General features: G+C 35.9%; 3 protein-coding genes across 3 annotated transcripts in view; 2 read left to right on the top strand and 1 right to left on the bottom strand.

Annotated features, from left to right (window-relative positions):
• LOC129749063 (thymosin beta) overlaps positions 1 to 27,648 on the bottom strand; it is a 72,106-nt gene that overhangs the window by 32,606 nt on the left and 11,852 nt on the right. The window lies entirely within an intron of this gene.
• Positions 579 to 2,614, top strand: LOC129737693 (uncharacterized protein K02A2.6-like). Its single transcript, XM_055728853.1, has 3 exons — positions 579 to 836; positions 920 to 1,277; positions 2,123 to 2,614. Exons 1-3 carry the CDS (start codon positions 658 to 660, stop codon positions 2,612 to 2,614), a joined length of 1,029 nt encoding a protein of 342 aa, XP_055584828.1. The 5' UTR covers positions 579 to 657.
• Positions 2,717 to 3,532, top strand: LOC129737692 (uncharacterized). The gene has a single exon (XM_055728852.1). It carries the CDS (start codon positions 2,717 to 2,719, stop codon positions 3,530 to 3,532), a length of 816 nt encoding a protein of 271 aa, XP_055584827.1.

The raw sequence follows: 27,648 nt of genomic DNA, 5'->3' as shown, positions 1-27,648 counted from the left end.
CTGTGGACGCCATGGGCATATTTCAACAGCACCATCCTGCCCTGCAAGAGATCAACCTTGTCGAAGATGTCAGAAAGTTGGTCATTTTGAGAAGGTCTGCCGAAAACGTGTTTTTAATTCTCGAAAACCTGACTTTCCAAAGAAAGTTGACGCAATAGCGGTGGATGAAAACATGTCGAGATATTGAACCATTCAAAACATCATCGGAATCTGAAAAAAGGGTGTGTTATACGTTTTACACGGGAAGTGATACTAACGTATTTCAGTGCAAAATTGGAGGTGTTGCCACGGAAGTGTTCATTGATTCCGGTTCAGAGGTAAACCTGTTAACGTCCGAGACATGGGAAAAGCTGAAAGCTCAACAAGTTAACGTAGTGAAATGTGAAAAAGGTAGCGATAAAATCCTCAAGGCCTACGCTAACAATGAACCACTCCATATCCTGGGAACGTTCGAAGCCGTCATTGAAATACGGGAAGCGCTCAAATCAATGCAAATTCTTTGTTGTCGCAGGTGGACAACGAAATCTGTTGGGGGACGAGACCTCAAAGAACTAAGGGATATTGAGAATCGGCTTGGAAGTAAACCAGGTAACCGACGGATCGGATTTTAAGAGTTCCCCGTTTCCTAAGATATCGGGTGTTCAAGTTCGTGTTCTTATGGATCCCAAGGTGATTCCAATCTTTCAACCGTTGAGGCGAGTGCCTATTCACCTTGAAGCAGCAGTGACAGAGAAGCTAGACGAGCTTCTTAGACAAGACATAATCGAAACCAAGAAAGGACCGGCGACATGGGTTTCGCAGCTTGTAGTCGCGAATAAGGCGAACGGATCGATAAGGTAGTTGGGGTTATTTTCGGCTATTGTGGCTTATTAAAATAAAATCATCTGACAAAGATGTCTAAAGATTAACTTTTTACTAGGTTGTGCGTGGATCTACGTCGTGTCAACCAGGCGGTCATCCGTGATCGGCATCCGATGCCTGTTATTGAAGACGTTTTAGCCAGGATTGGAAGAGGAAAGATTTGGAGTGTGTTGGATGTTATGGATGCGTTTTTTCTGTTAGAGCTGGACGAAGAAACAAGAAATGTTATGACGTTTATCACTCATCGTGGACTTTACCGCTTCAAACGTCTTCCTTTCGGTCTTGTGTCTGCTCCGGAGATTTTTCAACGGACTATGGACGAAATATTAGCGGACTGTGAGGGCGCCTATTGCTACCTTGACGATGTAGGTGTCGAAGGAAGTACGGTTGAAGAACACGATATTCGTTTGAATAAGGTAGGCTGCTAATGTTGAACCATTGTTCAGAAATCCTAAATAAAAATAAATAAATAAACAGATTTATTATAAAAAAAACTTTTTTCTTTTGTGTTTGTTGTGACCTTGTTTATTAATTCCATCTACTTGATCACTATGTTTTCAGGTACTTCGAAAATTCAAAGAAAGGGGAGTTGTTCTCAATTGGGAAAAATGCAAAATAAGGGTGAGAGAGTTCGAGTTTCTGGGGTACAAAATTAATTCTCAAGGCATAATGCCATCAGATGCTAAACGAGATGCTGTTATGGATTTCCGTCGTCCTATCAGTGAGAGCGAGGTCAGGAGTTTTTTAGGACTAGCTAACTATATGGGAAAATTCATTCCGAAACTATCGGAAATGGATGAACCACTCAGACGACTCATACAGAAAGGACACCAGTTTAGATGGAGCGACGCAGAAGAGAAGGCATTCGATGACATTAAAAGGACATTATCGAAGGCCTTGCTTAGGATTTTTTAGAACAGATGATCAAACTTCGTTGTTTGCGGATGCCAGTCCTGTTGCTTTGGGCGCAGTTCTGATTCAAACTACTAAGAAAGGAGAGTCAAGGGTTGTTTGTTACGCTTCTAAATCTCTAACTGACACAGAGGGAAGATATTGTCAAACCGAAAAAGAAGCTTTATCCTTAGTATGGAGCGTAGAAAAATTTCAAGTCTACCTGATTGGTAGGGAGTTCAACCTACTCACCGATTGCAAAGCTCTTACTTTCCTGTTCGCTCCAGCATCTCGTCCCTGTGCCCGAATTGAGAGATGGGTGTTGCGGCTTCAAAGCTTTACATACAATATAACCCATATTCCGGGTCAGTGTAATATCGCCGATGTGATGTCACGACTGTCCACTGCATCTCCGATGCCCTTTGACAAAGCAGAAGAGTTTGTGGTTCGAGAGATTGTTTCAGCTGCTGCTCAAACAATCGCCCTGACATGGCAAGAAATCGAAATAGCTAGTAAGGAAGATGATGAGATTCAACAAGTTATCGAAGCACTTATTTCGGAAACCACAGATGATTTGCCGTTAAGTTATAAGACGATATTCACAGAGCTGTGTAGCGTGAATAATGTGTTGGTAAGGGGAGATCGGATTGTTATTCCACAAAGGCTTCAACAACGCGTCTTGCACCTGGCTCACGAAGGTCATCCGGGCATGCGCATGATGAAGGGACATTTACGCGCTAACGTGTGGTGGCCAAAAATGGATCAACATATTGAACAATTTGTCAAAGCCTGTCGAGGATGCACGTTGGTTTCCGCTCCTGGTCCACCAGAACCAATGGTCCGAAAGGAACTCCCGTCGTGACCCTGGGAGCAAATCGTTGTTGACTTCCTTGGACCGTTGCCGGACGGAGAGAATTTATTTGTATGTGTTGATTACTACAGTAGATACCTCGAAGTAGTAGAGATGCAAGAAATCACCACAGCATCTACAATTGAACAATTACTAATAATATTTTCTCGATATGGACTACCAGTTTCGGTAAGGGCTGATAATGGGCCTCAGTTTTCATCCGAGGAATTTCGTTTGTTTTGTGAGGAACAGGGAATTCGTCTGGACAGTACTATTCCTTACTGGCCCCAAATGAATGGGGAGGTAGAGCGTCAGAACCGCTCTATTCTCAAACGATTGCGTATTGCACAAGAGCTTGGGAAGAATTGGCGGAAGGAGCTTCGTCACTACTTACTTACGTACCACTCCGCAATACATCCGACAACAGGAAAGTCTCCATCGGAACTGTTGTTCGGACGACGTTTACGTACGAAGCTACCCTGTATTCCTGTTGAAAGAACCGTAGACGAAGACGTTCGAGATCATGACAGAATTCAGAAAGAAAAGGGTAGGGTGTATGCTGATCGTTGTAGAAAGGCAAGATCCAGTAGCATTGATATTGGTGACCTAGTTCTGGCGAAGCGTTCAAAGAAGGACAATAAGCTTAGTTCTGATTTTTCCCCTGAAGAGTTTACCGTTACAAAAAAGCAGGGTACGGATTTTACGATTAGATCGACCTCTTCTGGTAAAGAGTTCAGAAGGAGCGTAGCGCATCTTAAACGTATAGAGCATCAATCTGAAAACAGCGACGTCTCCACTGAAATCATGCCAGCAATCCAGGATGACCCAGATCCCATAAGTGCGGCAGACTCAGAAGAAACTCCTGCGAACGAACGATCCAGAAGGACGAAAATCGAATCAAGCCGATTGAAGGATTTCGTGACATACTGACACCTCTAATTCGATTTTAATTTCTTTTTAATGAAAGGTAGGGATGTACGGTTCTACATTAGAATCATATCTCGTACTACATAATTTATCATATCGAATGAAACTGACTTACCTGTTTATTTTACAGACCTTGCGCATTGTGGTAGGAAAAGGAAAAGGGAACTGGCAACACGGGAGATGGATCGAGGGAGAGAAAGGGAGAAGAACGGGATTCGGAAAAGTCTCTGTGCGTGTTCGGAACGGCCGGAACATCTTCGAGCGGAAATCGGATTCAAACGGGAAAGCAGGACCTTACACTACCTACCTTTTTAGAAAAAATAAAGAATAAAACTAATCCTGACAGACTTTATAAAACTTAGCCGATACTTGACCAACTGTAGTAAAAATTGGGGTTTCTATCACCGAAAGTTGGATAAATACATCGTTATGTATATTTATGAAAAACCCCAAAACGTGCTTGCACGTGTTCAAACACCGTCGTTCATCAATCATCAGCAGAGCATGAGTTATATTGGCCACTAGGTTATAACACAGCTCTGATACTCAGCAGCAAAAATCAAACCTCGTCGCATTGAAACTGCAAAAAAAAAAAAATTTAAACTATAAGGAGAATTCGTCAAGTACCTATATACTTTATCCGATTGTCTCTCCTTCATTTTGCTGTTTATTTCATGACCCCAATACCGAGTACGACTTTCTGATTCTGCAGCGCTCAGTTCATCAAGCGCGCTATTAAAGTGCTTGATTTCCACAAGGCAATGGCGGAAACTGCTACAAGTCCACCCAGTTCGTTGTAGTCGTCGATTACTTCTCAGCGCATGTGAGGTTGAACGAAACATGCCCATATAAGTATGAAGAAGCTATATTTGGGAATAGCATTCAACTGGCACTGGCACTGAAACTGCTCGATCAGCGAAGGAGACTTTTTTTTTCATCGATCGTATAAGGTGTTGAATTTATAAGTTACCTTGCAATCACGTTCCAATATTCAAAAACGTGAGTTTATGATTCGTATTTTTGTTAGAAAAGAAATATTTGAAAACTTCTTCAATTTAAAAAAAAAACCTACCAATTAAAAACTGACAAAAACATGTAGGTAATAAATAGAATTTGGTCCAGGTGAACAAGTTTAACTTAGAAACATTCGCGTTAATATCGTTGAATTATGTGATTGTATGAGTTAAGAACTTTAGAATGAATTTTATGAGTTCAAGACTTTTTTTGTAATTTCTTTATTTGAATCGAGAGTTGAAGACTTTTTAGGCAACTTTTTTACTTTCTCCTGTAAATACTTATTACATATTTAGTTCCACCATCTCAATGATGCAATAAGTAAGCAATGTAAAATTTTTATGTTTTTTTTTCTTTTATTGAATCGAATGGAATTTAATTTATTTTAAATTTACTTTTCATTAATCACTATCGCACAAACTACGCGAAAAACGTGCCAATAAATCACATGATGGCCTCTTAGGACGATGACATAGTGAGTGCGATGCGAATTGACGGAAAATTTACGGACGCAGCCTATGCGAACTCGAGCGGCGGAACAAATTGACATCTCCTTCGTCGCGTTGAGTATATCAGGTTTAAGCGATTCACATACATTTTCATCAAATGTGGTTCGCCGCATTGAATCGCATTCGCCGGTTCGCATCGCATCGCACTCACTATGTCATCGGCCTAAGGCCGATGACATAGTGAATACGATGCGATGCGATGACATAATCAACGCGGCGAAGCAGATGTCAATTTGTTCCGCCGCTCGAGTTCGCATTGACCGCGTTCGCATTGACCGCGTTCGCCAATTCGCATCGCATCGCTCTCACTATGTCATCGGCCTTACAATCAACACTGCGAAACCATTGACTTTACAATGTCTCGGCAAAAACTCAAACAATATTTTCATCGAAGAAATCTAAACTCTTAAGAAAAATTGTAAAGCATACACTGCTTAAACCTATTCTTAAGGGGGGGGGGGGGGTGGTGTAGGGTCTAACACTTTCAAGAAATCGATTTTTTTATTTTCTTATTGTAAAACATTTCAAGAATGTTGTGTCAAATTTTCAAGTCAATTGAAGCAAAACTGTAGAAATTATAGGCTTTTATCTCCTCCTATCTAATATTGCAAGAAAGCAAGAGCAGAAACTTCAAACGCGTTTTTCTCGAAAGCACATTTTTAAAGTACGTGGACATCGTCATTTGAAAACTACTAATCCGATTCTTTTCAAATTTGGAACATATTTTCTACATACAAAATACCAGACCCCAACGTTTTTTTTTTACTTTGGGGAGATTTTACAGATAAAAAATGACGGATTTTTTTCGTAAAAAATCGTAGTTTTTACTTCAAACAGCCACAAATATTTCATAGAAAAATTTTAGGTTAAATAAAAACGTTGGGGTCCAGAAAAACATCTATTAAAAATATTTTGCTCTGATTTTTTTTACTACAGATGATTCTGTGCTGAGATACAGTGTCCACCGCAAATCCTGTTTTCTAAAAGGCATCCTTGAAAGTGCTCCGTCACCGGCTCATTTTTTAATATTTTTCTACAAAAAAAATACTAAATATTCTTTTAACAATGCTTTGTATAATGCAAAAAATTTGAATACATTTGTTTGAACGATAGCTCTAGAAAAAAATCGTGAAAATGGTGTTTTTTTTCCCCCGTTAGACCCCCTCTCCCCCACCCCCCTTAAGGAAATACACATGTATCAAACTAGTCTACGTTACGGTTGACGAAACAAATAAATAAATCAAGATGGAACATTAGACTGAGTCGATTTGGGGTCATTTTTTAATTTCTCATACCCTGGGGCCTAAAAAGCTTCGTTTTGGTTCAAAATTCATCCATGATTTTTTACGGAATTTTTAAGTAACGTTAACATGAGTGAATTTTAACTTTTAGGTTTGTAAGGGAAAATTGAATATTTTGTACTGAAAAATCAAGATCATTTTTGTTTTTTCCTGTGGAACCGATAAAATTATCATACCACCTTTATGTTTTTGAGTCAAATATGTTTTGTTCTCAAAAGTACCATGTGCGTAGTATTTTGTTGATATGAATTGGTGCCACAATGTCTAAATTACTATGCGGATGCTAGTAGTAATAGAAATTATGATGAAATTATCATGACCATAGTATTTTCGACAACAAACATTGAGAGTTATCGAATATTATTAGGTGACTTAAGTGACCGATCAAGTGAATTACACTATGACGTTCGAGTTTTTTGTTATTAAATAAAAGAACATTTAAAGAACACCACTTCAATTTCAAATACTTACATTACGCTTTTGCCATAAATTTATTGATTGGAAAATTCCATCGTAATTCCAAGGCAGATCGGTTACTTCTAAATCTTCCCTGCTGTAAACCAGAAAATCTGTCCAGTCCAACCCACAAGCTGAAGCATGATAACACCTTTAAATAACTTTTTCTTACATCACGTTTAACACAAACTATCGCCAAAATCGCCTAGTAAAGAATTGGAAAAATCCAAATCCAGCATAAGCTTTAAACTCTGCTCTTTAGAATTTGCCATTTTGAACTCTGAAAATAAACACAATTACAACCCGACATTCACCTGAAATTCAAGTGATGGGGAAGTGAATATTTTTTCTCACTTCAAATTCAAGTTACGACTGCGGAGTGAATGTGGATGAATTCACTTGAAATTTAAGTGACTGCCGAGTGAAATGTATATGTCGCACTTGGATGGAAGAAAATCACTGGGTCCTTCTTTTTAAGTGAAAAATCAAGAGTGAATTTGGGTTCAGTGTGCAATATCTCGCTACACGGAAAAAAAATGTGTGGCCATTTCAAAGACGTTGTCATGATAATTTTACCATTTCTGCGTTATAGTATTTTCAACCACGCAAAATATAACATCAATTTTGTAAAAGTGCATTTACTATTTACTTGGTAATTTTCGATTACTCTCAATGTTTGTTGTCGAAAATACTATGGTCATGATAATTTCATCATAATTTCTATTACTACTAGTGTCCGCAATTCATATCAACAAAATACTACGCACTTGGTACTTTTAAGAACAAAACATCAGTGCGTATGATAATTTTGCCATGGTAAACATTCTTGTTGTTTATACTTATTAATGATCATTAATTATCAAAGCCGTGAGTAAACAAACAAATTTTGAGCTACTGTCAAGTTTCATAAATTTGTTACAATTGATTATTCCTTATATTTTGACTATACGATAAGAGCGCATTTTGCAAACGATTTGGAGAGTTCCATTCGGACTATCATTGAGTGCGATCGTGAATTTGCATATTTGCTTGCGCATGCTAAGCTTTCCATTGTGATAATTGTACATGAGTTTGAAGAAAAACGAAAAGGAACTTCTAGTCAGTGTTCCGAATATCACTCATTTTCAATGAATGTTTCTTTTTTTTTTTTTTTTTTTGCAAGGATTTTCATCCGTTTGGATGATTCATCCCGACAATGAATGTTTCTGATTGCACTTCGCACCTGAACGTACAACGGTCAGGTTTCGTTATTGATTGCTACTGGACCTACCCGATCATCGATCGTTCAATTCATCGCTAAAATACAGATCACCTCGTACGATGCTTGCTGTCAAAACAGTGCAGCACCATCATCAAATTGGAATCTCACCAATGCGCAATGCATATGGCGAATCTTGTTGGTCTTCGATCAGGAGTGCATGGATCAGGCAGTGAGTGAGTGATACATGAAGCCGATCATTAGCGTATTTTGTTTGATTTGATATATAGCAAATTAATAAATTTATTTGTTGTTATAACGTTTTTTAACATCAGTATGATCAAAATCAAATTGAAGTTGTGTTTGTGAGGGAAAGATGTTCACTTTCAGGTTTTTCAAATTTTACAAGTTCTCTTATTAAACTGTCGTCCGTCACGTTAAAACTACTGAGAATTTATGGTGTCCCGCACAACTGTTTGATTTTTCTCGTCCTGCAAAAAATAATTTTGAATTTCATATAATTCAGGCAGATACTGAGTGAGCTACATTCAGAATGGATCAGTTTGTATCTCACTCATCTCCGATATGCGATGTTTGCTAAACCGATTATTCTGAATGATGCGACTCGGTTTGCATAGCTGATAGGAGCGCTGATCGAGATTGCATACCAGCCAGGCGAAGCAGTTGCGAGAGGCGCTATCCCATTATACAATCTGAATGTTTCCAACAGGAAACGCATCCTGAGTGTTTGTTTTGATTGATTTTCGGAAGACTGCTTCTAGTTAATGTGAAAGTGTACTGACCAGATTCGATTTCAGTGGTTTGTGGCTTTTAAAATATCAGATTTTCATTCCATCAAGCGAAGGACGCCAATCCTTGGACGAAGGAGCAAACCGGTGAGCGCGTTCCTTTTCTCATATCATAGCCTTTTCAATTCCTTTGATCTGTACACAAAGGGGCCGTTCACTAATTACGTAAACACGATTTTGGAAATTTTCAACCCTCCCCCCCCCCCCCTGGTAAGACAAAGTAAAATTTTTCAAAACCCCCCCCTCCCCCTATAGTATAAGATCTTACGTTTTTTATACTTTGAGAAATTGACACGTTTTTTCAAGAATAGCTTGAAAATATTGAAAATGTGACATACATGCTTCAAAGCCAAGCACTTTTTAACCTTCCAAAGCCGTTCGCAAAATTTCCGTACAAATCTTTTTTAGATAAATTTGACCTGTAGTTTACGTACGTTCTCCTGGCCGCAAATATTGATCGATTTCGATGAATTTTAATTCATTGTACAGATAATTTATTCTAGTTTCTCAATATTGAAAAAATAAGTCGAAATATTTTAAGAGATCACCAGTAGCTGATTCCGAATGGAAAAAGTCCCGAAAAAGAGCTCTTTTTAGAATGCTTATAACTTGTGACAGATTTCAAATATTTCGCTGATTTTATAATATTTGGAATTGTCAAGAATAAATCTATCCATGGATGTATAAGTTTTTGGTGGTCCAATGGAAGTTTTGGCCACTATCCCGGAACTTCCGGTAGAAAAAATTCTTACTTCAAAAAAGTCACCCAATTTTGGCTTTGCATTGCTGTATCTCGCTTACCAATGGAGCGATTCTCTGAATTCAAATTTTAGTTTTTTTTCGTTAACTTTATTATTATTTTCGTAGAACATCTCCGTTCTCAAAAATCTCCGTTGTTGAGTATATTGTAATGAAAATCACATCTTTTTTGTCATTTTTCAAACTCCCCCTCATGTCGGTGGGTTTACGGGATTTTGTTAGCGTGATTTCTCTAAAATTTGAACTCAAATTGGTCACTTTTTATATACCTAGAGATTCATTAGAATCTCCTCTTTCGATTGACATACTTTTTGTGTGGTGTTTTGAAAATTTGTAGCAACGCTTTTCGAATTTACTGGAAGCTGTCAGTTTCAACCAGTTTGGCCCACATTTTCAGCAGGTTGGTGTACAAATCTCGCACCCCTCACATAGCCGCGGGAGAAACAAATCCTTAAGCTCTCTTTTTGTCGCTCACCAGATGCAAATCTACCACCCAACCCAGCAGCAGGAGGAACTGCCGTCTCGTCGCGTGTTTTTTTCTTCGGGTTTTGATGGCTAGGCAGATTTGCCCAACTCGTCAGCCGCGTGGTTTTTTGATTGATTGTGCTCATGCTGATATTTCTTTGCGTAGTAGGGTCAAGTGGGGTAATTATGAACACGGGGTAATTCCGAACAAGTGCCATACGCGCTGCTGTGGGGGATGAATTAACTCAAAAAGTTCCAAAAGTGGTAGTTTAACATCCGATTGATAGCTGTAAGGTGTTTCCGATCTGTTTTCAAATCATAATGATATCATTTCAGATGTTTTAAAAAATCATTACCTCGTGAAACGGAAATCGTTTCGGACAGTGTTCAATGTTTTGAATATCAGATCATAGGAAATCCTGCTAGAATATTGTTATCAACTGTTTTACATGCAGTTTATGATGCTTTGTCTGGATTTTGAAGAAATTTTGAAAAATTTTATTCGCACTGATTCACAGATGAGTGTTCATATTTACCCCATAGTTTCCGTCCTATGGAGTAATTATGAACACATCTTCTTATGCATTTCCTGACATTTCTAATGCTTTTTAATGGTCAAATGATTTATTCATCAACTTAGGGAGCCATTCACTAATTACCCAAGCATTTCCAGACCCCTTTCCCCCTCCTCCCCTTGTAAGTAATATCTTAAAAAACTACTCCCCCCCCCTCTTTTCTATAACATCTTAACACATTAACGACCGTGAACAAATCTTAGCCGGGAAACATCAACACTCGGCATTTATATCCCAGAATCCACTGGACCAAATTCAATAAATTTCATAATTAAATTATGTCTACAATGTGTTAAGTTTTGAATTTTTGAGAAATTGATTTTTTTTCCCAAAATTGAGATTCGGATTTGGAAAAAAGCTCTACCAGTTCTTTTCAGTCTTTGCAAAAAACTTTGGAACCCCATTTTTTTTAAACTGAAAATAAAATTTCAAAAGTGGAAAAAAGTGAATAAAACAGAAATTTTGAAAAAAGTTCAATTTGTAACCAAATTTAAACAATTCTTAATTTTGTTTAAATAAATAGTGATAAAAGCTTGATTTTCGTTGATAAAAAAAGGCAGTCAAAAGTTTTACCGGTAATACCAAATCCGAAAACCTGTATCCCAGGAATAGTTCTCTAATACCGAGTACAGGTTTTACGTGCTTCCAAAACCAGGTTATTTGGTAATTGATAAACGATAAGGTTATAAACCAGACTTGAAGAAATGTTTAATTTGACTAAAAATTAAATTCCCCTTTGTTTACAAAAGGTTTGCTGATCGAGCTTTTATTCATAACTGTGTGAAATTTAACATTATTATGAACCTTAAATCTCTGTGGTCAACAGTAAAATATATGAAAAACTTTGATAAATTCAATTGGTGAAAAAGTCCACAAAGCAAAGATCAATTTTCCTGAATGCTTGGACAACGTGCTGCAATTCAGAACATTAGAATTACAGCAAATAATAATTGTTTAGGTGTTAAAACCGGATCCAAAATCTATTTTCTTACAGTCTAATTTTTTACTTAGATACTTTTTTCAATATTAATTTAAGCCTACCCCTTTTTTGATACCTGATAGATACTTTTTTCAATGTTAATTTGTTCGAATTTTTTTTAAAATTTGGTGCAAAATGAACATCTTTTGGTTGAAGATTTTCTCTTTCAGTTTGTTGAGGAAAACTTCGGTAGTACTTCAATTTTTTTTGCAAGAATATAACTACTTATGTGAACTTTCAGACAGGTGATAAAAAAATTTATAAGTGTAAATATTTTTCAAAACTGTCGATCATATAGAACTGACAAGAATTGTAAAAATGACTGTTAACTGATCCAAGAAGATTTTAATGAGTGTTTTTGTGAAACAACCCTTTTAAAATATTTTCGAATTTCCTGTATAGACCCCGTTCGATTTTGGCAACATGCCCGTACATTTTGTGTTACCAAAATCGAACGGTTTTTTTTTCTCATCTTGTTTTTTAGTTATTTTTATAAAATAACAATGGCTATTATCAAAAACGTTGTTTTAGTAAATTTTCGACCTTTTGTAGTATTTTTTTTATTTTTTCATCATGTTTTTGATGCATTTTGCACTTTTCTTGTTTTGTTTATAATATTTGTTTTCTTCTATCATACTTGGTGTTTTTGTCATTTTTCATTTGTTTTTTGTCATATTCAGTCTTTTATTTGAATTTGTTTTTTAACTTTTTGAATTTTTCATCTTTTTGTCATTTTTGAGTACTTCATAAAAATTTTAAAAATATTTGGTTTGTATTGTTGCATTTTATAACCATTTCAGAGCATAAAAACGTATCTATGATGTTTGCCTGAATTAAATTGGTCCTGTTATAACGAAAACTAAAAGGTAATGTTGTTTCTAAAAACCGTTCGATTTTGGCACATGTGCCAAAATCGGATGTTGCCAAAATTGAATGTTGCCAAAATCGAATATTGCCAAAAAAGAACGGGGTCTGTATATGTATAGAATTCAATTTCATGATACCGCGCACGTACGTGAAAAGCCTATCCCACGACATTTTGGTGAAGATTTGATGTTTGCTGCGCAGGACATTTTAAACGATTGTAAAAACTATCGAGTAGCCTAACTCGTCTAAAATTTCACACGTATGGAGAGGTCCTATCAAGTAAAAATGTTCTGTAAAGACGTAAAGAAACGGAAAAAAGAAACCAACCAAAACGTAAAAGATGTAACAAAGAAATTAAACTCTCGAAACAAAAGATAGAAAAATATCAATTAAAATGAACACTAAATAGCTATTTTTCTATTGTTTTACATCTTAATTTTGATTACATTTGTTTATTTTGCAAGTTTTATACATGAATTCGATTGAGTTTTTATGAAACAACCCATTTTCTTGTTTCTGCTAATTATTTTCATTACTTGGTGTTGAATTGAGATTTTCTGACACCATATAACTCATATTGGACAAGTCTCGGGGTAAATATGAACAGAGTTTGGGGTAATTATGAACATAATTTTTTAAGTAAAAAATCACCATACACTGCTTACTATGAATAAATGTAACGTATAACTACTGTTACTTTTCAAAAATTTTATACCAAGTTTGTAATCCGTGTTCATAATTACCCCCTAGAGAGAGGGGTAAATATGAACAGACGGGGTAATTATGAACAGACGTCCCAAGGACAGAGGTTGCGACCAAAAAACAAAAGTTGTTCTACAGAATGATAACGAGCACGGAAACATTCATTGATGATAGCTTTTCAAAGTTTGTGATAAGAAATTAACATATGGTGGCTGTAAGTGTGCCAAATGAAGAAATTTTGTTCATAATTACCCCACCTAGCCCTAAATGTTATGATTTTAAATAAGAGAAAGATTGTTTCTCCAAATTGAAATAAGCCTCTTGAATCTTTTTAGATATTTTATCATTAGAATTCTTCAGTGATACCTACATTTGTTTTGAATGTTATCATGGTTCTTTTCTTTTATTTCAAGCAGTGTCTACTGCAAGAGAAACAAAATCTATGATTTAAGTAACAAATATTCTGAAATTTTATTCAGAAACTTTAATAAGAAATAAAAATCTGAAATCTGAAATCTGAAATCTGAATTTGAATCTGAATCTGAAATCTGAAATCTGAAATCTGAAATCTGAAATCAGAATCTGAATCTGAAATCTGAATCTGAAATCTGAATCTGAAATCTGAATCTGAAATCTGAATCTGAAATCTGAATATGAAATCTGAAATCTGAATCTGAAATCTGAATCTGAAATCTGAATCTGAAATCTGAATCTGAAATCTGAATCTGAAATCTGAATCTGAAATCTGAATTTGAAATCTGAATCTGAAATCTGAATCTGAAATCTGAAATCTGAATCTGAAATCTGAATCTGAAATCTGAATCTGAAATCTGAATCTGAAATCTGAAATCTGAATCTGAAATCTGAATCTGAAATCTGAATCTGAAATCTGAATCTGAAATCTGAATCTGAAATCTGAAATCTGAAATCTGAATCTGAAATCTGAATCTGAAGTCTGATTCTGAAATCTGAATCTGAAATCTGAATCTGAAATCTGAATCTGAAATCTAAATCTGATATCTGAATCTGAAATCTGAATCTGAATCTGAAATCTGAATCTGAAATCTGAATCTGAAATCTGAATCTGAAATCTGAATCTGAAATCTGAATCTGAATCTGAAATCTGAATCTGAAATCTGAATCTGAAATCTGAATCTGAAATCTGAATCTGAAATCTGAATCTGAAATCTGAATCTGAAATCTGAATCTGAAATCTGAATCTGAAATCTGAAATCTGAATCTGAAATCTGAATCTGATATCTGAATCTGAAATCTGAATATGAACTCTGAAATCTGAATCTGAAATCTGAATGCTGAATCTGAATTCTGAATCTGAAATCTGAATCTGAAATCTGAATCTGAAATCTGAATCTGAATCTGAATCTGAAATCTGGATCTAGAAACTGAAATCTAAAATCTTAAATCTGAAATCTGAAATCTGAAATCTGAAATCTGAAATCTGAATCTGAAATCTGAAATCTGAAATCTGAAATTCGAAATCTGAATCTGAATCTGGAATCATGGACGTGAACTTAAGAAATGTTGCCCATTCATTAAAATATTTATTATATAAAATATCAAAAAAGATTCAAGCAAAAGGTACCTACATAAAAAAACATTCATTTCGTTATCAGCATCAGCACAATCAATCAACAAACCACGCGACGAGACGGCAGTTCCTCCTGCTGCTGGGTTGGGTGGTAGATTTGCATCTGGTGAGCGACAAAAAGAGAGCTTAAGGATTTGTTTCTCCCGCGGCTATGTGAGGGGTGCGAGATTTGTACACCAACCTGCTGAAAATGTGGGCCAAACTGGTTGAAATCTGACAGCTTCCAGTAAATTCGAAAAACGTTGCTACAAATTTTCAAAACACCACACAAAAAGTATGTCAATCGAAAGAGGAGATTCTAATGAATCTCTAGGTATATAAAAAGTGACCAATTTGAGTTCAAATTTTAGAGAAATCACGCTAACAAAATCCCGTAAACCCACCGACATGAGGGGGAGTTTGAAAAATGACAAAAAAGATGTGATTTTCATTACAATATACTCAACAACGGAGATTTTTGAGGAACCAACTATGTTCTACGAAAATAATAATAAAGTTAACGAAAAAAAACTAAAATTTGAATTCAGAGAATCGCTCCATTGGTAAGCGAGATACAGCAATGCAAAGCCAAAATTGGGTGACTTTTTTGAAGTAAGAATTTTTTCTACCGGAAGTTCCGGGATAGTGGCCAAAACTTCCATTGGACCACCAAAAACTTATACATCCATGGATAGATTTATTCTTGACAATTCCAAATATTATAAAATCAGCGAAATATTTGAAATCTGTCTCAAGTTATAAGCATTCTAAAAAGAGCTCTTTTTCGGGACTTTTTCCATTCGGAATCAGCTACTGGTGATCTCTTAAAATATTTCGACTTATTTTTTCAATATTGAGAAACTAGAATAAATTATCTATACAATGAATTAAAATTCATCGAAATCGATCAATATTTGCGGCCAGGGGAACTTACGCAAACTCTCGGGTCATATAGACCCGAACAGCCTAATTACGGATTTTTTTGAGCGAGCACTTCCGGTGGTCACAGGAAGTTGCCTGGTACTACAGATTGTGTATTTCGTGATTCCCCAGGGAGGTTTTTAAAATCAAATTTTTGCGATTTTTTCTCGAAGAGTTATGATGATTTCAATGTGCGCTTCGGGTCATATTGACCCGAACGACTTTAAATTAAATTAAAATAAAATTAAAAACCTGTATTTGAAAAGCACAATTCATACAAAACAACCGATGAAATATTCCAAGCAACCAAAAGTCTCGTTAAAAAGGTCGAACACAGCTTAATCAGCATAATCAATGTGCTGAAGTACGTTATATTCAGCCCAAAATTTAAGTTCTTATTGAAACTTTGAAGTTCCATTACAGATTTGAACGGCCTTCTATTCAGGCCACAAGTAAACGTTTAATCAGCGAAAACAAAAAAAAAGAATTCTCTTCTCCTCTCTTGCTTTGGTCACCACCAGCCCATGTGGTGCTGCCGGTTTCTCGGCATCCATCTTTATTTCTCCCATCACCTCCCTCAATTGTTCTCACTTAATTGCTTTGTTTTTAACATTGTTCGACACATGCCAGCACGCATGCAAATTCTGCTACACAATTATTTGATTCGCTTACTCAAGCAATCAAACAACCTAATGGAAAAAAATTAGTCCTGGTACCAGATTTGAACCCGATCCTCCGAGATGATAGCCAAACACGCTGCCACGACGCCACGCCTAGATGTTGCCTTACCGGCAGCTAAAATTCGAAGTGGTTATAAGCTTCCTAGAATACCCGCAAGGGCAGTCAGCAGCAAAGACGCATGTTGATTATGCACACTAAGATTGCATTTATCCCGCTCGGGACTATGATTTTCCGTATCACAGGAAAACTGCTCAATTCAAACGAAGTTGGAATGGGAACTCGCCCGAATCTCGGGACGCTTCATCTCTCCTGAAATCTAAGACAAACTTGCTACGAGAGCACAGGAACTCAAAGTATCCCCGTGAATTCAGGACATCTTTCTCCGAAATCATGGGAGACCCAATTCTTGTCAAATTTTCTTTCTCTTGCTCTCCTGTATAAAAAAAAACAACATGTTTGTTTTCTCTCGCTTTAACCAGTGCATGGAAAAGAAAACCGAGGAACAATTCGACTCGTCATTTTTTGCAGTTTTTGTTTGTTGGTCTTTCGGTACTCGTTTCTTTGGTTAGAAAATATTATTTACAGTATCGTTTTCTCTCGATGATTATCTGTCGTATAAGAAAAAGGTAGTGCTGGATTAGCGGTTTGTATACGCAAGCTTCGATGCCGGGTTCAGCGTCGAAGCTGTTGATGTCGATGAACCAGCTACTGGCTGCTGAAGCTAAAAAAAATGCCACACTTTGGAGCCTGACGGAAACGAACGGACGGATAGAACCACTGGAAACAGCAGCGTAATTGTTTTTGGAAGCAGGTAAATGTTTTAAATCAATTTATTACTGACGGAAGAACTGATATGTGACCGTTTGTTTTTTGTTTCAGGTCAAAATATGTGCAAAATTACCAGATATAACCAGGATAAGCAGTGATGAACGAATTAAGTGCAATTTTATGTGAAGTTAAAAGAAAAATTATTTGTTGAAAATATAAAAGTGTTTGGAAAAATGATTGTTTTATTTCTGATTATGACTAAGAAACATTACGAAAAGGCGTATAAATCAATCATCCGTTAAAATAATATCGGTTTTTAAAAAAAATGGAAATCCATGTTTATAACTGTTAAGCTAAAAATTATACAAATTCTTGAGTTTAGCTTGATTAATTAATGAATTGCTTCAACTGCCTTTCAATGTGTGATAAATTTGTGGTAAATAAATACAGTTGGACAAAATTTTATAAAGTCAACATATTAACTCTTATCAAAAACAATCATTTGCGAGTTACCTTTAAGTTGTTCTGAGTTGAAGTTTCAATATAAATTATTCATTTTAACAATTTCCAAGCTCCAAAAAATGATTTATTTATTATATGCCCTTTTGTGATGTTCGTTCACATTTCATATTCATGAAATGGCGGACATGTCTCAAAAAGGCTGTTTGAGGAACTTTTTGGAACTTCAAGTCCATAGAAGGCTATTTGAGACCCAATTTGTAACTTTTATTCTGATTAATGCGATTGACATGTCACAAAAAAGGCTATTTGAGGAACTTCTTGGAACTTGAAGTTCACAGAAGGCTATTTGAGGATCTTCTTGGAACTTGAAGTTCACAGAATGCTATTTGAGACCTAATTTGTAACTTTTATACTGTGTGGGTGCGATTGACATGTCACAAAAAGGTTATTTGAGAAACTTCTTGGAACCTGAAGTCTACAGAAGGCTAATGAGACCTCATTAGTAACTTTTATACTGTGTGGATACGATTGACATGTCACATAAAAAGCTATTTGCGGAACCTTTTTGGAACTTCAAGTCTATTAGAGGCTTTTTGAGGAACCTTTTGTAACTTTTGTGCTCACATTCGAGAAAACTCGGCACCAAATCCCTTTGGAACCTTTGTTCAGCGAAATTCGAACTTTGGAGGCAAGAGTTTAAGTAGCTATGAGACTTTTGGTTGCTTGGGATGTCATAAACAATCAAAGAAAACATTATTCAAGACGTAGCATGTTTGGGATAACAATAATTATCAATAAATTTCCACAATCGAATAAACAATATAAAATATAAATTCCGATTTAAAAAAGAGAGATCAGGTTAGCACAAGGTACCATAAAAAATTGTAATGTTTTTTACCTAAAAATCATAAAAATCTTAAAAAAAATATCATTCTATACACGCAGAAAAAGAAAGGGGGTTGGTTTCAACAAAACGTTTTGTTATTTTATTTTACAATATCGATGCAAATTTTTCGATACGTTTCACTAAAAAATCGATCGGAATAACAATAAAATTTTGTAATTTTTACACACTAATTTTTTATTACTTACTTATAAAATTTGATTTAATTCGAAATATAAAATCGGTTCATTTCAATAAACGTGTAGTTGGCCGAAAAATTAAAAACAAAAGAAAAAAAGAAAATCAGCGGAAAAAATGGACAAATTTTCCCATCCGAACGGCTTATTCGTCGGTGCGGCTGGACCCCTCCGGATTTGTTCCACAACTCACAGGTTTGTATCATAAATTCAAGAATGGGTGAGGTACTTATTTTTATTTTTTTATGTTTAGGGACTGATCGAAGTCGAACCAATATTCGAATCTGGTTCAGGAAGGAAATGGGACCCTGCATTGAGCGAAGTAAGGCTTTCCATTATTTTCATCAGCAGCTACAACCTACAACGGGTTAATTATCCCCCAAGGCAAGCTATTAGTGGGAATATAGATTGACCATGATGTGCAATAAGGGAAACGAAGACTTTCCCAATGATGCCCAATCAAGCATTTTGTATATCAAATAAATGAGGCATAAAACAATTAATTGTAACCGAATTCAATTAATCCGAAAATTAATAACAATTTTGCTTTCTTTTGAATTTAAACAAAAATGAATTCAAATCATAAAATATGATTAAATTTTAAACCCACTTATTTTTTAATGTTAAGCTAAAAAGTTTTTGTGTGTTTTACCCAAAATTTTTTTATTATTTTCCCAAGTATGATGGATTATTTTCAAAGAGGGGGTATTTCGTTTTCAATTAAACGATAAGTTTAAATCAAATCGATACTTTTATTCAATGTGGCCAAAAATATATTTGTGCTTTTTCCCAACCAAAAATTTTATTATTTTCGTTCGAAATCTTTTTTTTTGTAATTTCTTTATTTGAAACGGCTCATACCTTTAGGCTTTAATGAGCCAAACTCGTTTTGTTTGATAACAATTGTGTGCTTATATCTAGTTCACTTTTTGAAGAAAAGATAGAAGATAGATAGGGAAATGTGAAAATAAAAAGAATTATAGACGAAGATCAATAGCTTTTAGGAAAAGATATATTTCGAACATGTAGTCCATCACAGCCAGCACATCTCTCACTGGAACATAGGGTGGTTTCCCTCGGGCCCTAAGGGAGTCTATAAAATTCGTTCTGGCGACAAGATGGACCTCGCACGACCAAACAATATGCTCGATGTCATGGTAACCTTGGCCACAACCACATAGATTGCTGCCAGCAATATCAAAACGATAGAGTACCGCGTCTAAGGAACAATGATTGGACATGAGACGGAAAAATATACGAATAAAATCCCGACTCAAGTTCAATCTATTAAACCATGGTTTAAGGCTTACCTTTGGGATAATCGAGTGGAACCACCGACCCTGCTCATCCTCGTCCCATTTGCGCTGCCAGTTGACAAGAGAGTTTCTTCGAGCCAAATAGTAAAATTCATTGAAGACGATTTCAACGTTCGAAATCTTATTGTTTCTAAAATAAATTTTTCTGCGTGTACTACTAGAATTGGGGCAAAAATGTTTAACGACAATCACGTTGTCAACTAACCTAAAAGCTCAGACCCATTCAGCGGTAAGCGATAAAGTTTTAGGATTTTTGTGGTAAATCGTTTGTAAAATTTAGAGTTGGTAGCGTCTATCACTGAAAAAACTGTCCAGAAATTCATTATTTAAAGCGCCTTATATTGATTTTTAAAGATTTTTTCTGGATTAAGTCATTTTCGGTACAGTCCCCCCACAATCATGGGTCACACACAATTATTAGTCACCAAACATTTTAACTGCTGATATCTACTGAACTGAATGAAATGTAATCATTTTATTATTTTTAGATTATCGATAACTGCATCAAAATGCATCGAAAATATTATGTGTGCGCTTGGTAACAGTAAAACTGCTATTTGAATTGTTTTTATCATACGTTAACTATTATGAGTTGAACTATCGCATAAAATTTCAATGTTATAAGGTTGACATCTTAAACCGTTAAGCCCTTTGTTACAATTTAAATTTCATTAGATGTTTCTAGTCCTAAATAATATGATACGATAATTTGGCAACTAAAAAACCCATCCTCATGTTGATAATTCATAGCGTGTCGTTAAAATTTACCCAAACACACGACAAAATACACGAGTATTTCACGTTTAGCGTGAGGTGGAAAACCCGAGAAACGTCTTTCGCATTTCCGGGTGGAAAGAAAAAACAAAAAGTTCGCCAAGAGGATAAGTGCCAGTGAGTAAGTGCGCCGGACGGGAAAGAAACCGGAGAAAACCGGGAAGGAAAAAAAACGGGGTTCCTCAGCACGCAAAAATTAACAAAAGGTATGTGGAATTACTCCGCGGTGCCGGCTGGGGTGCGAGTAACCTAAGCTGAGATCGGGTACCCAACCCCGGTGGATGCTTTGGTCGCATGCAGACTGAGAAGGTGGCCGCACGCGTCTGTTCCCCAGGTCAGGGGCGGCGTGCAACAACAACCGAGCGTCTGTTCTCCAGGTCAGGGGCGGCTCAAACAGCGTCTGTCTTGCAGCAAGCGGCTGCACTTATGAAATGCGGCTCCCGCCAGCTAAGTCCGAGATGGCAGCCCCATCGCGGGATAGGGACTTTAGGCTAACAACCTACTGCTCCGATTCATAAACTTGTTACGGAATCCGAAAGAAATGATCGATCTGGAACTTTGGCGACGACTTTTAGCATGAAAACACGGACACGAATTGGAACTTGGAATGTTTTAACCCTTGCTCAACAAGGCAAGCTGGCTCAACTTGCTAGAGAAGCTAGCCGCCTCAAGCTTGAAATTCTGGGACTGAGCGAAGTCCGTTGGCCTAACACTGGAGAACACAAGACACAGTCCGGGCAAGTCCTGCTCTACTCTGGCATACGAGGAGAACATGCTACTCGGGAACGAGAAGTTGGTTTCCTGTTAAGCCCGCAGGCCTACGCGGCCCCCATAAGATGGGAACCGATAAACGAAAGAATAATCGTAGCCATAGAAGCATCATATATGACGGAATTTTGAGTGCTAGTTGGAAATTACACGCCAGTAAAATTTTGCAACGTGTAAAATAAAAGTGATGTAAAATTTTGCAACGTGTAAAATCAAAATGATGTAAATTATAAAATCACTGAATACTGGAATAAAAACTTTCCAATTGGAATTTGTTTTATTTAATTTATCGTTAATATGATTCAATAATGGCATTTTCTCATTTCCTAATAAAAAATAAAATCTTTCTATAATTAACATAATTCATTTTATTAAACGGCAAAATTTTTTATCTCACAAACATTGTTTGTCTTTAGGAGTTACATCCATACTTTTCTTTTCTTCCCCGAAGTACCGGATCCTAAATTTAATAACGTGGAGCCACTTCCAGATCCGCATCAAAGATTTCCAGCAACCAGCAAGATCGATAAACTCACTCGCGGGAAAACTGCTTCAATAAAATATTATATATGGTGCACGACTTGACTTAACACTTTGTTGACATTTGTGTGTGCCTGTTTTTGACAGTCTGTATTTTTACATGACATTAACGCGTTCAGTGTTTTAAAATATTCATTGAATATTAATTCAATGTCCTATAACATTCCATGTCGTGTAATTTTAAGAAATTTCTATCTCAGTGCTGTTAAGAATTCTGTGAGACCAGAAAAAAGTTGTAAAATTACATCACATATGATGTAAATAAAAAAAAACATCACATATGACGGAATTTTCAGTGCGAGTTGAATATTACACGCCTGTAAACATCTACAGGCGTGTGGAATTTGAAAGACATGTAAAATATCAAAGACGTGTAATATTCAATTCGCACTGAAAATTCCATCATATGTGATGCTTCTTTTTATTTACATCATATGTGATGTAAATTTCAATCAAATAATCGCGTTCCGTGTCAAGTAATATTTATGCCATTAGAATTCAGTACTGTTAAGGAATCAATCTAGATTGAGTCTGTAAATTTACATTAATAAATCGCGTTCTATGTAATGTAACATTAAAGATTTCCAATTTCAGTGTTGTTAAGGATTCAGATTTTTTTTTCTGTGTAGTACTAGAAGAGGTGTCCCATGTTTAATCGTCGGAGATATCAACATCCCAGCCAACAAAACTCATATCGACTCTACTAGAGACTATTGCTCCATGTTAGACAGTTACAATTTCGCTATAACCAATACGTTTGTAACAAGACCAATAAGTGGTAATATATTGGACCATGTCGTATGCTCGTAAGCCATTAATTTCTCAAAAAGAAACAATTATTACACCCAATGCTACCCAAACATGTGTGAAAATAATCATCATTTGCTAAAATTTTCTCACCGTGAACCCCAAACGTCTAAATCGGTTTGTCGTATATTTTGAAATTCTGTTCCAAATTTGCATGAATTTGAAACAAAGGCGTATAACTGTTGGGAATTTTGAAATCAATAACTGTGCTAAAACAGCAATTTACGTCACCGGTGCCGGACGGACTGTTTTAGCGTGGTCGAAAACCGTGTTTTGCATACACCGTTGGGACAGCCCTAACGAATTATTTTTGAAAGATTCAATAAATGGTCTAAAGAACAAATTGAGTATTTTTGCAACACGCCATCAATTTTGCTGCTGTCATGTCAAAACACGTGTCTGAGTTTGCCTGGGTTGTGAAAAAAGCTTCCGGCTTAATTCGGGACAATTTTCAAGGAGTCGGAACGTTCAGAGATGGCAGCTACTCTGATGGTAATGGTGACTCAACATTGGTGAGTACCTTACTTGAAGTAATTTTAACCGAAAAACGATGCCTATTTAAAAAAATATTTTTCCTTTCAGGAGCTGTAAGGCAATTTAGGCAGCTTCAGACGAGGGCGCAAAATCGCAAACGAATCCGACGGGAGCGCAGAAGCGTAATGAGATGGAAACGGTTTCAATATTGTGGTCACTACACCCGATCAGGAGGGAAAAACAAAATTATATCAAGATGAGATATTTTGATACTAATTTTTTTTCTATCTAAATGAGTTATAGTTCAGTACACGTAGGATGTTAAAACATCTCAAATTATATCAACAAATCTATACGATCATAGCTAAATTATATCAGTTTTTGATATGCTCCTATCGAGATTATATCTGGTTCAGATAGCATAGTTTGATATTAGGCAGAACAAATCCTATCAAAATTATAACTTATCAAGATATGAATGCTTCGGAAGAATTTTCTAGTGGAATGCCAGTTACCCACACTATTTGCTAAAATCATGCTCCATTTTAGGTATCCCAAAAATTTGATTCAATTTTATGAATCTGCTGAGCGAAACTTATTAAAGTACGGTTTGGGCCGTTGACTTCGATGTCCGTGTTTCATGGAAAGTTATATGCATATCAAAATAAGATACGGTTATAATATAGGGGAGAGTGGGGTAACGTGAGCCATGGGGAAACGTGGGCCACTTTTAATATCTCAGATGTGTGTTGAGATAAAAATCTCAAACCAACTGTCATCGTCGTCGCTTTGTGTGAGCATATATTCCTATATGTTGTTTACTGAAATACGTATTATATGCTTCTTTAATTTATCAAGCTAAAAAAAGTTAGAAAAATTGACTTACATAATTAAAAAAACACCCGCTTATTTCATTGATGGGGAACCTAAAGTGCATAACAAAAATATGCTCATACGCTTATGATTTTAGTTTTGTCATGATCTTTCACGTGAAAAAGGAATTTTTGATGAAACATCAATAAGTCACACAAACGCAACCAATTTGTAAATCATAGCTTGTGGGGAATCGTGGGCCACACATCTTGAACCACCTATATTTTTATGTTTTTATACACATTCAGAACTTAAAATACGTTTTTCCTATCTGTAAAGTTTTCTTATGCCAAATGAAGAGTTATGAAAAATATTTTGTCCATTCTACATAAGAAATTTTGCCAAAACGTTAGCGAGCCAGGTTTTGGAATCTATGCGCTCTCTTGTTTATTTCATCATCTGAAATTGCTTTAAAATAACAAAATTAATTAGGAAATCCCAGTTTTGGGTCAACTCATAAACTTTGCATATTATTTGGTCAATTTGGATTTGGTGACCTACGATTCCCCACCATTTTTCAAAATCCAAAAAAATATTGCTTTTTTTAAAAACAGTCAGAATTTGGAGAAAATAACTTATTAAAAATTAAAAAAAAATACCGTATGATACCTTGAAAATGTAGAAAACCATACCATTTTTTATTTTTATTTTATCTTTCATAGTAAAGAAGTTATGGAACAACGAAAAAAAGTGGCCCATGATTTCCCACTCTCCCATATTATAATAATTTGAAACAAATTCATTATCCTTGAAAGTGAGTTCAATCCTATTCAAGAATGCCAATCAAAATAAGATATAACCAAGATTCAAGAAACTAAAGTCGAAAATTATGAGAACAATATTCAAACTGAAAAAGATATAAATATCTCGTTGAGATATGTTTAAGTTCTTATTTTGATATGCTCTCCTGATCGGGCAGGTAACACCAACCCTCCCGGTCTACATCCTCGGCACCATCTCAGCATCTCGGGAATATACTGCCTCAATGGAACCGTCTATGAAGTGTTCGTTTTTGGTGTAGTGTGATTGTGTATAAGTTCATTAATCTTATGTGTTTGAAAGAATTTTTTTTAAATGTGTTGTAATTAAATTTTGAATTAACAAACTTTAGTAACTCTAACCGGACGACTGTCCTGCAAAACAGGTGTTCGCTACGAATCCGGTAGGAACAAGACGAGCGGGGGCGCAACGAGCGAGGTGGTTAGACCAAGTGGAGCGTGATCTGGCGAACGTGGGGTGCCCGAGAAATTGGAGAACGGTTGCTATGAACCGAGTGATTTTTAGGAATTATGTTCGTCAAGTTATGTCGTAAGACGGAATACTATGTAAATAAATAAAATAGTAACTCTAACTTATATTTAATTTTTATTAATCTTTTTATTAATAATTGAAGATACATCGTATCATCCTCATTTTATGGGTAGATCATTAAAAAAAGATAACATGTATGATCCAACCGGTTCGCTGCATTTGAATCATTGTTGAATCGTAACTCTATAACAACCCGTTCACTGTATCGTAAAGTGTGTCCAAACGATACCCAAAACGATTCATATAATCTTCCTTGAATAATCTGATGACTATTAGGGTAATCTTTGGGTAATCTAAAAAAACCTTATCAGGTTACAAGGTTACAGTACATGAAAAATAACAGGTAGGCCATTGCGCTTAACCTCACTTGAAAGTTATGAAAATTTGACAGTTTTATATAGAATGACATTCAAAAATATTAATTTCTCCATCGATAGCCATTCGATTCTTTTGAAAAGGGCTTCAGAATGAAGATTGATTCGTCAGGCTCATCGGAAACTATTTGTTGCATTGAATTTTTGGATCTGAACTATAAATAATGAGCATTCAAAAGAAACTTTCATCGTCATCCCTCTTTTTTAGAAGTAGGCAATGTAATATTTTCTTCTGTCTATGTTAAACATCTGGTAGATGATCTAAAATACTTAATATTTCTGAGATAAAAGTCAACTTGTTTGGATTTTTATTCAAATCACGCAAGAAAAAGGCAAACATATCACCAAATTTTAGTTTTAAATCGACAAAAAGCTTATTGCATGTTACTTTTAGAGGTGTTGAAAAGCCAAATATTCATCGTTGCATAAGAATGCATCAGTGCATATTTTTCTTATAATTTTATCGCTTGTCAATTTTAAGAAAAATGTGTTTTTTTGATAAATTCCATACGTTTGCCGGTTTTTTCCATAACTATTTTTCGGGGCCTCTTACCAATACGTGTCAAAACGTCGAAAGAGAGCGGAATGGCCTACCTTGTTTATTTCAAAGTTCTATGATCCGCGATGCCAGGTAAATTTTTGACGTTTTGTAGTTAGGAAAAAAGGTAAACAAAAGGATGTAAAGCCTAGTCCACACTAGGCAACATGAACTGCGATTTTTGGTATGAGACGAACTTTGTTGTCTGTTGTTGTTGTTGGAAACCTGAGACGGTCTCAGTGTCTCCCGAAGAAAATGGGAGACGCTGAGACCGTCTCGAGACGAACCGTCTCCTAGTGTGGACTAGGCTTAAATTTTCGATGAATTTACAACTCTACGGCTTTTTAGTTCAGAGATCTCTTAAAAAGTAAGTAGAATCAATTTTTAGGTCTTCTTCTAGTGTTTTAAATATTTTTCGAAAAAATATTAATAGCTACTAAGCGATAAATTAAGTTTCAAAAACTGATGTTTTTCTTGCGGTTGAAAACACACATAAATATTTTAAAAGTTTTTGAATGAAAAAGTGATATTTTCACAGAAACATTTAATCAAAAAAATTGTTGAAGATATTTGTAAGCTAAATTTACGAAAGTTGTGTTTTGGAAAGCATTATAACAAGGAAAAAACCTGGTTGAAAAAACTGGAATTTTATCCTGTTTTCTGTTTAACCAAAGTAAAAAATTTGATGGTTTTTTCTGGAATCAATGGAGTGTTTGAGTTGTTTTTTTGTGCTGGAAGAAGATATTGTAAGCGCCAGATGACACTTCCAATGAGGTTTCATAGATTGTTCGCGTTAAATGTAAATTTTGTTTATTTGTAGTATATCGCAGTGAGTGTCATTTGTATGTAAAGTTTTCTCTCCCAAAAGCAGTCCCCAGATGATTAAGCCCCCTGCTGTCAGACACATACACCGACCAAGCTTAGGAACTTGACCACCAGATGGCCGTCAGCTGAACCCGTTGGTAGCAGATAGCTAACGATGGTAACGATGTCGACAAAACTCTACTCGAAAAGCAAGAGCGCCGAGGCGAGGGCAACGACCTGAATGATAGGTGAAGGTCGGTCAAAGAACACTGGCTGATCCTCGTGCACTCTTCCAAAACCCACCAAAGCGCGAACATTACCTTGTGACTAAAAACCAAGAAAAAAGTCAACCATAGTCGAAACTGTGAGAAGAGTATTGGAAAAGGTGTGAGTAAGGACATCAGGT

The sequence above is a fragment of the Uranotaenia lowii genome, chromosome 1 (assembly GCF_029784155.1).
Source record: "Uranotaenia lowii strain MFRU-FL chromosome 1, ASM2978415v1, whole genome shotgun sequence".
NCBI lineage: Eukaryota > Metazoa > Arthropoda > Insecta > Diptera > Culicidae > Uranotaenia > Uranotaenia lowii.
Note: the sequence above shows the minus strand (reverse complement) of the source record. Positions and strands in the feature narration are given on the sequence as shown.